Genomic DNA, 12,019 nt, shown 5'->3' with positions numbered 1-12,019 from the left:
TGACAGCAATCGTTTGACAGCAATGGTATTAACCCGATTCGCTTTCTAGACTGCAAAAGCATGAGTATAATCTGAACGTGACAACTACAATTTTTTATGGTACCTAACTGCAGTAAATATTTTCAAAATAATGGAGAAACATGACCCACATTTTAAATGAAAACATGAAAACAAAAACACATTAAAGCACCCATTTACGTTATTTAAGGTCAAATTGTAGATTGGTGTAACGTAAATAACTGTCATTGTTTACTGTGCCCTATATATGATCTGATATACAGTAAACACATATATCTAGTTATATCTGCACTAAACTAAATTAAGTAATAAAAGGTCATAAAAAGGTGTAGTGTTAGAAAAGGGGAATGTTTCTTCAGGTAATTATTAACTGTCTGACACTGAACTCCTTGACTTAAAAAAAAATCTTAGAAATACTGTTTACAAATGTTGATCTGTTAGGATTGGTTGTGGTGTAATCTACAGTAGGTCATTATTGCCTTTGGCATTAAAAAATACTTCTAATAACCCAAATATTAACTTTTAACATCGATATGTTGACATATAAACATCTACACAACAACACTGGTCTAGAAATGAACATACCTCTTCAATTTAATAAAAATGTAGAAGTCTAACAAATTGAGAGATGACATACAGTATTCTGTATAGAACAAAACAAGGATGGCAAAATGTTCGGTTTTTCAATTTAATACTGAACAAAATGTTATTATGAACAAAGTTTAATACCATAAGACAACTGTACTTGTATAACCAAATTCATGTTTAAGAAAATAATTTCTTTTTCATTAAGTTTACTCATCAAGCAGATCTGAAAAAAAAATCATTTAGTTGTTGGTTTCAAATTCAGTCTCTGGATATAGTTTAAAAGTCAAGAACTCTTTATGTAAATGAGAAAACAGAACAGAGAAAACATAGCCGGGACCCATTTCTTGACTAGTGACAGTAAATAAAAAGGAGATTATTTCCCTTCCCAGTTGTATTTTTTAATTTTCCGAGGTCCTGTGTAAACTGAAGGTTTGAAATCAAACCTAAATGAAATTTATTTGGTCCAGGCTTGTCTCAATTACTGTATATTCTCCTAAAGACAATTCCCGATGTCCTTAATCTTCCAGTATTTCCAGAGCAAGAGTGGTGATCATGTAGCTAGTTTTAACTTCTTCTTTTTTGGTTTCATCATCTGAGGCAATGAAATCTTGAAGGCAGTCCTAGAAAGAAACACACACATTAAATAAACAGGGGTACAATAATTCTCGTATTAAATTCACCAGGCTAACTTTAGATAGTACTTACTCGCAAGTTGTGCAGATGGGGCTGAAGGTGCAGAAAACTTCATGGAAGGAAATAAAAATCAGTAAACAAACGCAGTAACAACATACATAACCCTCTGCTACAGAATTAGATCTTAATTTGGCATTTGCTTCAAAATGACACATCATTTTACAAGACCACAAGTAGTTCTACACTCCTGGTGTCACATACTGGGCAACATCCATTTTCTAACTGCTCTGCCCAGAACAGGGTAGTGGGGGAGCCAGAGTCTATCCCAGCAAACACTGGGCACAAGGCAGGATACACCCTGGACAGGATGCCAGTCCATCCCAGGGCATACACGCACAAAGACACACAATACAGCAGGGCTAATTTTCACAGATGCCAATTAACCTACCTAAAGTATGCCCTTGGACTGTGGAAGGAAATCAGAGAGAAAATGCAAACTCCACGCAGAGAGCACCCCATAACTTGAACCCAGGGCCCTGGTGCTGCCAGCCTGCAATAAGTGCATCACCAAGCCCACTTAGCAACATTAAACTACTGAATTAAAGTGAAACAAGTTTCCAGAACATACTTGACAGGCAGACTGAGCACACGTATCCGATCTCAATGAGGTTCCGATGGCAGAAGCAAGCGGCTCTGTAGTCAACGTGTGCAGGAGGAGGGAGGACCAGCTGGGAGCGCTGATCGGCATCGGGCAGGAAGACCCACTGGAGACAACGGATCCATAACAGAGGGATTAACCCAGAGCAAAAGGAAGCATGCTAGTCGCACAGCACACCACACCAGGCGGCTGATGGCCCTCTTAAAAACTCACACACTGATCTCAACCACATGTGCTAACTTAACACCAGCCATGGCTTGGTTAACAAGCCCTTAAAAGATGTTGACTACTTTTGTATTTCTTTATAACAGTTCTATTATAGGGTTAGGATAATGTATGGAGGAGGCTGACTGGGCAGCAGTGTGAAACTCTGGTTAAAGCTCCGGACTCCTGCCATGGGTTCAAATTCCAGCTGGCAATAATGTTGCTGTATTCCTGATCAAAGTGCTTCACTCAGTTCATTGCAACCACCGCATCTGTATAAATAGGTACCAAAAAGTAACCTTGTGAATTAAATCACATCGCTAAAAGTCAGACTAATTAGCATCGTAACAATTAGTCAACACATTGGACTGTGGTCCCCTCCCACATACATTTTTCACAGCTGCTGTTAGATGTCTGCTACAGATTTCATGTTTCAGCATTCTTACCAGCAGATACTGTGCCAGAGCAATCTTCTGTGGTATTTTCAAATACAGCCCCCCTGTAATATCACACGCCTGCAGAAACAGCAAAGGTGCAAACAGCTCAGAATGATACCTGACTGGTATTGCAACAGAAGTATTCAGAAGGGTACAATATAATCAGAAAAATGTCAATCGTGCTAAGGCTCTATAAGCATACTAGCACAATGTTTCCCTCGCCCCTTTCTTTTTCTTTTCAGTGTTGACTAAAACTCTAACAGTTCTCTTGCTTCGGCCTCTAAATATAAATTAATCCTACTGACATACGGTCTCTACAAGACGTACTGGCATCGCTGGCAACAACTAAACATCTACCTGCTGCAGAAGTCCAGAGTCAGAATCCAGGACACATGCGTCTATAAGTATGCTCTGCAACAGAAACAGAAACTAAAAACCTGAATTTTTTCAACACATATTAACAACCACATAGCAGTGGGGGGGAAAAGCAAAGAGATCAAAACGAATCACAGAAAAAATATCTCAAGGATCTTCATTTTAGAAATTCTTACCTCATTCTTATCTCACTAATTAGTGCTGTAACACAAAAATTATTACAGAACAAAGCCTGCTGTAAGAAGAAGGTGTTCCATAAATTTAATTCCTAACAATTTGATATTTTACATGTTTCAATTAACATTGTGAAGGGAAAGCCAAGGGCAGAGACAAATTGTTTTGCATTCATACCTGCTTCTGTGCAGCAAAAATAACATTCATGAAGTTCATGTACTGTAATGCACAATCTTCTGCAGCCTTTATTACCTGGAGAACAACAAAAACCATTAATCCTGGGAATAAATTCCTGAAGATAACTATGCCTGAAAATGACTGCTCACCAGTATTCTTGATTTCATTTCTGGTCCAGCTGGAAAAGAAAACAGACCATATATCACAAAACATTCCATATTCCACATCTTTTTCAATTATTAACTGTCATCTATACTTGATCATCTGTTTCATTGATTTGTCCAGAAATATTCCTCTCTGCTGTAGTTCTGCTATATAACTGATCAGGGGTTACGTTTTCCAGATCATTCATTTACTTTTATGAAAGCCTCTGCCTTGAATAAAGCATATAAATAAATAAAGGGTAAACGAACCAACACAACAGAAAAGATGTCAGAAATTTATGAACTACCTATCCATACAGAAATCTTAATTTGAATTTCAAAATAAAGCAGTAAATATGTGATACACTAAAAAAGCTATGTTAACATTTCATGAAAGACTAGTTAATTGTGAAAGAAAGGACTGCATTACCTTCAAGTTCCTTTGAAAGCCTGTGGATATCTGTCCAGAAACTGTTATGAAAACTAACAGCCCGTTGGCCATCAGCTAAAAATCCAATTAGACATACAAACAAGAGATTTTTTGGAAGACAGCATTGCCTACAAATGAAAGAAAACTCCTACATACTGTATGTCACAAATGGCTGCTACAATCTGTATTTTTCAGTGTAGCCATGAGCCACCAGTTTTTAAGAGTACTGGTGCTACAACACTGAGATGAAGGATACAACAGAGTGCTTTTGCAAGTGATCCTGCCAGCAACGTTTCTGTCTGTTGGCCCCTCACATCAGCTGAAAAAACAGGATGGACAGTATGTTATGCAATCCCTTGCCAGATAACATGGGCTGCTTTGAAAGAGAGAGACTAACTTAAACATCAGAGTGACCTACTTCTCGCCATGAGATTTCTGATCTCTTCAGCAATGAGCTCATTGGCTACCGACAGGAGCTCATATTTGCCGTCTCCACTGCTTGATGCTGCCTCATCTCCTGTAAAATCACCAGCTTTCCAGTGCTTATTGGGGTAAAGGAAGTGACTGCAGAAACAAGGAGCACAACAGGAAATGCGTGATGCTCAGAGCAATGTTCAGCGCTGGCATGCTGCCCACTTTGTCCCTGCCATACTCTGACAGATCCCCAGGACACTTTAACACAAGCACGTACAAGATAACTGATAGTAAAAACAGTACATGTCTGTGCACAAAAACAGAGGTGCGTTTCCAAAAATGATCTAAAACAAGACTGCACTGGCTTTGGAAAGGGAAGTCTTCACCATCAGGGTGCTGTAACAGTTTGCTATAATTTTAAGTCGCCTTTCCAGTAAAGACGCTTGTCTTAGAGCAGGTGGAACTGTAGCATCCGGACGATGCAGGTTCGAGCCTGGGGCATGTCACTCACTCAAAGTAACCAGGATTCCTGAGGCAGAGATGCACAATTAGGAAAGCACCACTGTTGGGATTGGGCTTAATTAGCCAGGGCTCTCTTGGATCCTGGCAAAACTACGCCCCCTGCAAACTCCTGGTGCACTACGTGAACCCCTAAGTGCTGCTTGCACTGAAATGCCTGTATGGAGCTTTCTAGGTTGTGATATGCTAAAATGTAAATATCTCAAAGGTGGGTGGATTGTGGAAGTCTGCATGTATATCCTCATTTTCCTTTGTGTGTTGCTGCAGGGTTCTTAGTTGTGAGCTGACACGTGAAAATCCATAAGTGGCGATTCCAAAATGGGAAGGTATATCAAATAAATGGGAAAATTATTTAAAGTTCCATTATAATAAAAAATATATAGTGTTATCCAAACTCTGGTGAAATAGCAAAAGGCACAGATACATAAAACACACCAGAACAGATAAAATACTAATAAAGGTTTTTGAAACAGAATGGAAAATGGGCAAACGGAACTCAAATCCATCACCCTTGTTCATCGCAAATGATAATACATCTTTACCTCTCCTGACAATGGCTGGCAATAATGGCGAGTTTGTTGCTCCTGTTCATAACAAGGTGCGAGTTCCCCATCAGCATCACAGCATCCATGCACTTGGACAGGGTGAACTGTTTCACAGAGCAATGAAAGTAAACCAAGTGCTGTGAACTTCAACTCTTTTCACAAACTGCAAAAGTTCTTAGAATCCATATTTTCCAGACCTCCACAAATGCAAATACAGAAAAACAAAGGTGACAGATTGTAGGCAGTTTGCTTGCCAGTACGAGCGGCAGCTAAAAGCTAAAACTTTCAAACTGCCTTAAAACCACTTCTAGGTAAATGCTGCGGTTACCTATATATTCTAGCAAGAATACAGCACAAACCGTCTCGTTTACCTCGGGCTCTTTCTGCGACTGTTGGCCCCACCAGATGGGACTAACGTCCACCACGATGACGAGAAGACTGATTTCGTCCTCTGCAAACAGAAGAAAGGAATCACCCCCAATTCTCTGTGACACACAACAAGATTTTAACTTATCTTCTATCGAAAGAATGCCGTAATAACTCAGTTGCACACAAATAATAACGTAATTATGTTTTAGGTAATCGGTGTCCTGTACCAACTAAGGTTACATTTTACATTCTTAAATGAAGTGGATTGTTTCTGGCGTCAAACTTAATAAACAGCAGTGAAATATACTGTACTAATTCCCTCTCATGCCACTGTAACAACTTAAGTAAAATAAAACGAAAGACAAAAAGGCTTGTTTTTAAAGATGCACGAACTAAATATTCCTCGTATTGATCATACATAATAATAATAATCGAAATTAAGTTGAATGAACCCACCAGAAGCCATATCTGCATCACAAACGCAGAAAGATATTCCCCAAGTATCAGAAAGCCATCTTCCTGACAGTGTCGCAGCATGCGGACGTCATCAAACCTCGACTAGTCACTCTGAGCTTGCTCGGCTGCACGAGTGAAATTGAAATACTGATAAATCCAGTATTTTTTAGGAAAATCGATCATTCTTTCAAATGCGCATATTATCGGATTAATAAACAACGATATCCCCCAAAACAGTAAATAATTAAGAGATCTTCTATTTCATCAGCTATTGCACTGAAGGGGGAAAAGTATCCGGCTGTCAAATAATTTCCTTATGTAAAAGTTAATATAATTTGTTTCTAATTACAAAACGTCTGAACTAATTAATCTAGATCGCTTTTATTTTTATAACTTCGATTTTTAAATAAAACAGATTTTACTACGTGTTTGACTTTCGCCTTTTATTTTACTGACTGTCTGAAACAGCCATTCAAGTGGAAATATTCCTGCGTCTTACAGCTGTTGGCTCTTGCCTGGTTTGCACCAGCCACCCTCCGAGAAAGTTGCCTACTTCTGTCTTTCAGAAATGAATGAAAAAGGTATGTTGCCATGGTATATAAATTAGACCACGAATGACCTAACTTTTCATCCTACAGTCTTGACAATGCTAAAATGGTGAAATCGTTAATATATTTACTTTCTTTCTTGTAACGCTGCGTTTTTGGTCAAATGAAATTAAATTTAAGGCCTTTTTGTCTGGTATGACTTTTCTAATGGAGAGAAACGTCCTTTTGGTGGAATTGAACTAGTCTTGCTGAGCCAGTGTGTGGAAGGGTCTGACGAAAAACTGGTATATTTCCATAAAATAACTCCCGTTTATTCACTCCAGCGTGTTCGTTAGGAGGCGTCACAATTCCCCCAAATTGGTTTGATACATGCATGTTGTGATTATTTCCTTCTAAAACTCCATATACGTCCATAAAGTTTTAGAAATAAGCATTAGCACACCATATGTTCAATCTTAAAATTGGGTGAAATCTTACTACCGCTTGCTCGGATGAATTAGTAGTTCAACAAGCGGTGTTTTTACACTTCATTGTTAAGTAGTAACACTGTGGGTAAGAGATAATGTCTTATAACGTACTTATGTCTACTACAGTAGCTCTATGGTTGTGATTTAGTTTTACAATTGTATTAGATTGAGCATTTGCAGTGCCTGGCATTTGTAAAATACTGTACATAAAAGGAATTGGTTTCATTGTTGAGAGGTAACTTGAACAGAGATCTTTGTCATGTCAAAGACCCTTCTGTCTCCCTCAGAACTGGTGGAGTATTTCAGGAATCAGATGCGGCAGGATCCTGACATGGCGTCCGCTGTGGCCGCGATCCGCACTCTGCTGGAGTTCTTGAAAAGAGACAAAGGTAACCGATTCCCGGAAAAAGGGATTGTACTCGGACCCCGTCACGCCTGTTGGTACTACGTTCTTCAAACAGATCAGTCAGCTGAGAGCAGCTTTACATCCCACTGTCTTACATTGAGAGATCAGGGTACTTACTGGAACCATCTGAGTGAAGCAACTCACTCAAAGACTGCAGTAGCCCATTAGGAATTGGACCGCACAGTCCCTTTGGTGGGAAGTCCAGAGCCCTCACCACTACCCCATACAGCTGCCATAACCAAGCCCATCCTGACAGCATCACAGTCATCACCCATGTTATCAGTTCAAATAGGCATTGAAGTTACAAGTCTGGAATTCCAATCTTCATACAGATGGCTGTAACAATCTCACAAGTAAAGGTTTATTCCATGCTGAAAAGAGAAGAAAAAAAACACAATGTTTCGGCTATGGAGCCTTTTTCAGGTGTGTAGTAGTATTAACTAGATAGAGCTGATCCTTTAAACGTGATCGGGGATGGGTCAGTTCTCCCAGAAGTTCCTCTTCAGTTTCCCCTCTGCTGTGGTGCAGGTGAGACCATCCTGGGTCTGAGAGAGAACCTGACTCAGGCCATCGACAAACTGACCAGTGTGGACTCCTCGGTGGCCGTCTCGTCTGGGGGAGAACTGTTCCTGCGCTTCATCAGCCTCACCTCTCTGGAGCATCCGGTCAGTACTGCCTGTCCGTTTTGGCAGAAAAGTACAGAAAACGCCCACTGCGTAGCCGATCCGATCCATGGCAGGTTTTACTGTACACATTGCAGGCCCTTGTACAAGTTCACACATCTTTCTCAAAGTTCTCAGAGCTGACTGGCCTGAAATATCAATCAATATCTTGATTGGCCTACTGGCTCTTACAAGAACTTTCTGCATCTTAATAAGGGTGGGCTGTCCTGCTCTTGGAGGGCTAGTGTGTCTGTGGGGTTTCCTGAACACTTCAAAGTACCAGAAGCCGAAGTGCTGGAAGAAGCTATTTTTTCCCCACTAAGCCAATAAGGATCTGATTGAACTTGTTAAAAGCTGGGTTGGAGTGAAATCCTGCAGACATACAGGCCTCCCAAGACCAGGATAGTCCACCCTTGGTGTAAACCCTGAACTGAAGCTTTAAGGCAGTGACGTAAGTGTCTGTGACTTAGTTTACAACATAGCTCTGCTCTGCCATCCTACATACAGTGTGAAGCCTAGTTTACACTAAGGTAAGGTGACAAAAGGAGAAACTAAACAAATGTCCTCCAGCATCACGGGAGAGCAGTCTCCTTTCCATACCCAAGTGAACATATTCAGCATGCGAGAACTTGTGGGGAAATTGTGAATCCAAAAGGCTCAGATCTTGTAGATGTTTTTTCAAGTGCAGCTGGGGCCCAGGTGTTGAGAACATTTTGTTTCTCCCACCCTGTCCACAGGACTTATCACAATGCAAGAAAGTGATGATTGAAAGAGGAGAACTCTTCTTGGAGAAAATATCACTTTCGAGGAACAAAGTTGCAAAACTCTGTCACACATTCATCAAGGACGGAGCAGTGAGTACCTATGTTGAAGAGTAGTAAATAGCATGCTTCTCTTCAACAGTGTTGAAGTGATATCGACTGAACTTTGTGGAGGTAATTCTTCCTATAGGAAAGACTGATATGTGTTCTTTAGTTGTCATAAAGCAAGTGAGTCCAACCATAGTCCTGAAGAGCCCCAGTCCATTTAGTCTTGTATGTTACCCTAAATCAACTGTTGATGAATACTGGCAATACTAAGTTATTGATCAGCTAAGCCACAGTGACGCAGTGGTGAGTATTGTTGCCTTGCCAGTGGTGCTGTCTGCATGAGGTTTTATGTTCTCATGGGTTTCCCCCCAAGGTCCAAAGACATGCTGGTCAGCTAATTGGTTTCTGGGGGAAAAGGGACCTGGTGTGTTGCATACCTGATTAGAAGTGATTAGAAAATGGATGGATGGGAGGATCGATTAAGAAAGCCATATACTCAGTTAAGGGGCTTCAGGTTCTTATGGGCTGTGAATTTTTTTTTAAACAACCTTACTTTAATATATCATCAAGTAGATAACTTGATTGTTCCAGGTCTTGAGAACTAGACGATTTAGCTCTACTAATGGGGAACTGGGACTCTCCAGGAGCAGGGTTGCTGATTTCTGCACAAAAGCCAGCAGGCATCTTACTGATTTCAGGGCATCAGTTAGCCATAGAGCAGAGAGTATAGCAGACCGCATTCAGCACTGCTGCATTGCTCTGCTGGGCATGAGCGGGAGGGAATCCTGTGTCCTTTCACCTCCTGGTTTTTCCCGCTGTAGAAAATCCTGACCCACTCTTCCTCGAGGGTGGTGCTGCGCGTGCTGGAGAAAGCCGCAGCGGAGAAGAAGCGCTTCACCGTCTACGTGACTGAATCTCAGCCCGACACCGCAGGGCAAGTACATGGCAGCATGGACCCAATAAAAAAGAAATACCAACAAGCGCAGCACTCTATCTGATCTACAATGGGAACTACCCGTCGGAGAGTATCTGGATGATCTATTTTAGTGAACTCTTATTCTTTTGCAGGCAAAATATGGCAGAAAAGCTAAGAAAACTCAATGTTCCGGTCACAGTGATCCTGGATGCTGCTGTGGGGTAGGTACCTGCAGGAATCTCCAAGCTGGAATTTCAAAACCTCCAATAAACTGGTTCCACAGCACAGCCATGTTCACGCGCAGGTATAACCAACACACTGCAAAACCAGCTTTGTGAACGTAGTAATATTTAATGTCACTTGGGCTAAGGGCTGCAGGGCGTAGATCTGGAGGTCAGGTATGTATCCTGCTCTAGACTGCTTATTTGAGTGTGCCAAGTGCCTGTGTACAAAGCACTCAGGAGAATCAGGTGACATAGGGGCTTTTGTACGACAGAAGGGTGCTGTTTATGGATCCAACCGCAGGACAGGAGATTCTTGTTTGTCATTGCAGGTACGTCATGGAGAAGGTGGACCTGGTGATCGTGGGAGCTGAAGGTGTAGTGGAGAGTGGAGGCATCATCAACAAGGTGAGTGGTGTCGCAGACGCACCAGGTCATGTCACAGGATTCATTAACACAGGATACTTTTATTTCTCATTTTAAAACATACTGATTATTTGGTGCTGTGGCATGAAACCGTTTAGTGTTGGGAGGCAAATATTTTGAGGTTTAAATGTATTTTAAATAATAACAATTAAGAAAATTTAAAGACAAGAGCTGTTCAGCACTCTATACTGTGCTAAACATACAGTATGTAATCTGTAAACCATATAATTTACAAACTATCAGAAGTTACATATTGTATAGGAATCTTATTCTAATTCTTTTCTATTGTTGTTCTAATTGTTTTGCAGATTGGCACATACCAAATGGCAGTGTGCTCCAAAGCACATAACAAGCCTTTTTATGTGGTGGCAGAAAGCTTCAAGTTTGTCAGACTTTACCCACTGAACCAGCAAGATGTTCCTGACAGATTTAAGGTAAAGGGCAAGTTCAGAAATAATAATCTCGGTGTCAGCAAAATCAATCTACTTTTTCTGAAGATACTTTTCAGTAGATTGTTCAACTGACTTGTCTTCGCTTCTGATTTCACATAGACGTGCTTTGAAATCATAGTCACAAGTAGAGAGAAAAAAAATATCACAAATTAAGTTATGGCCATCGAGAATGTGAGAGCACTGCTGCTGTTGCACACCGTAGTCATACCAGTGACTCGTTTCACCCAGTCTTTAATTCCTTCATCTCATTGACAACAGTGCTCAGCCAGGCTAAGATCATTCAGACTGAATTATCCACTTACATTCAGATGTTCTGGTGGCATGGTAGCACAGTGGTGACCATTACTGCTTCACAGAGCTTGTGTCCTGGGTTTAATTCCAGGTCCTGGGATGCTATGCATGTGGAGTTCGTATGTTCTGTTTGTATGTTCCCTTGGGTTTCCCATGGGTGTTCTGATTTCCTTTCACAGTTCAAAGGCATACGGGTAGGTTAATTGGCTTTGGGAGAATTGGCCCTGATGTGAGCATGTGTGTGTCTGTGTCTGTGTGTGACAGGTGTCCCAGCCAGGGTGTATCCTACCTTGCACCTGTTGCTTGCCAAGTTAGGCTCCAGCTGCATTACAACTTTCAATTGGATGAAGCAGTTAGAAAATGGATTCATGGATATACAGATATATAGATATTATGTGGCTGCTGCAATAAATGTTTTGTCTTTCACAGTACAAAGCCGATACGTTGAAGTTGAGCACGAATCTAGCAGAAGAGCATCCTATGATTGACTACACACCTCCCTCCCTCATCACTCTCCTGTTCACAGATCTGGGGGTGCTCACCCCTTCAGCTGTTAGTGATGAACTCATCAAGCTATATTTGTAACAGCACTGAAGATGCCAGTAAATTATATATCTAATAAAGCTGTTTAAAGAAATGTCAGTGGAACTATTTTGTGCTTGTTAAAAAAAAATCAGTACT

General features: G+C 40.8%; 2 protein-coding genes across 2 annotated transcripts; one reads left to right on the top strand and one right to left on the bottom strand.

The window, feature by feature from the left end:
• Positions 1-12: 12 nt before the first annotated feature.
• gtf2h3 (general transcription factor IIH, polypeptide 3) lies at positions 13-6,219 on the bottom strand. Its single transcript, XM_006640238.3, has 13 exons — positions 6,141-6,219; positions 5,687-5,766; positions 5,313-5,419; positions 4,256-4,401; positions 4,094-4,156; positions 3,838-3,867; positions 3,414-3,442; positions 3,265-3,339; positions 2,896-2,949; positions 2,548-2,616; positions 1,868-2,003; positions 1,312-1,348; positions 13-1,226 (listed from the first exon to the last, which is right to left on the bottom strand). The coding sequence occupies exons 1-13, from the start codon at positions 6,148-6,150 to the stop codon at positions 1,157-1,159; spliced, it is 906 nt and encodes a 301-aa protein (XP_006640301.2). The 5' UTR covers positions 6,151-6,219; the 3' UTR covers positions 13-1,156.
• Positions 6,220-6,452: 233 nt separating this feature from the next.
• Positions 6,453-11,975, top strand: eif2b1 (eukaryotic translation initiation factor 2B, subunit 1 alpha). The gene is made up of 9 exons (XM_006640237.3): positions 6,453-6,721; positions 7,443-7,544; positions 8,090-8,226; positions 8,961-9,077; positions 9,854-9,966; positions 10,101-10,169; positions 10,502-10,577; positions 10,904-11,029; positions 11,768-11,975. Exons 1-9 carry the CDS (start codon positions 6,709-6,711, stop codon positions 11,921-11,923), a joined length of 909 nt encoding a protein of 302 aa, XP_006640300.2. The 5' UTR covers positions 6,453-6,708; the 3' UTR covers positions 11,924-11,975.
• The last annotated feature ends 44 nt before the right edge of the window (positions 11,976-12,019 follow it).

The sequence above is a fragment of the Lepisosteus oculatus genome, chromosome 22, assembly GCF_040954835.1.
Source record: "Lepisosteus oculatus isolate fLepOcu1 chromosome 22, fLepOcu1.hap2, whole genome shotgun sequence".
Taxonomy (NCBI): Eukaryota; Metazoa; Chordata; class Actinopteri; order Semionotiformes; family Lepisosteidae; genus Lepisosteus; species Lepisosteus oculatus.
The sequence above is the reverse complement of the archived record's forward strand: the minus strand, read 5'-3'. Positions and strand labels throughout refer to the sequence as shown.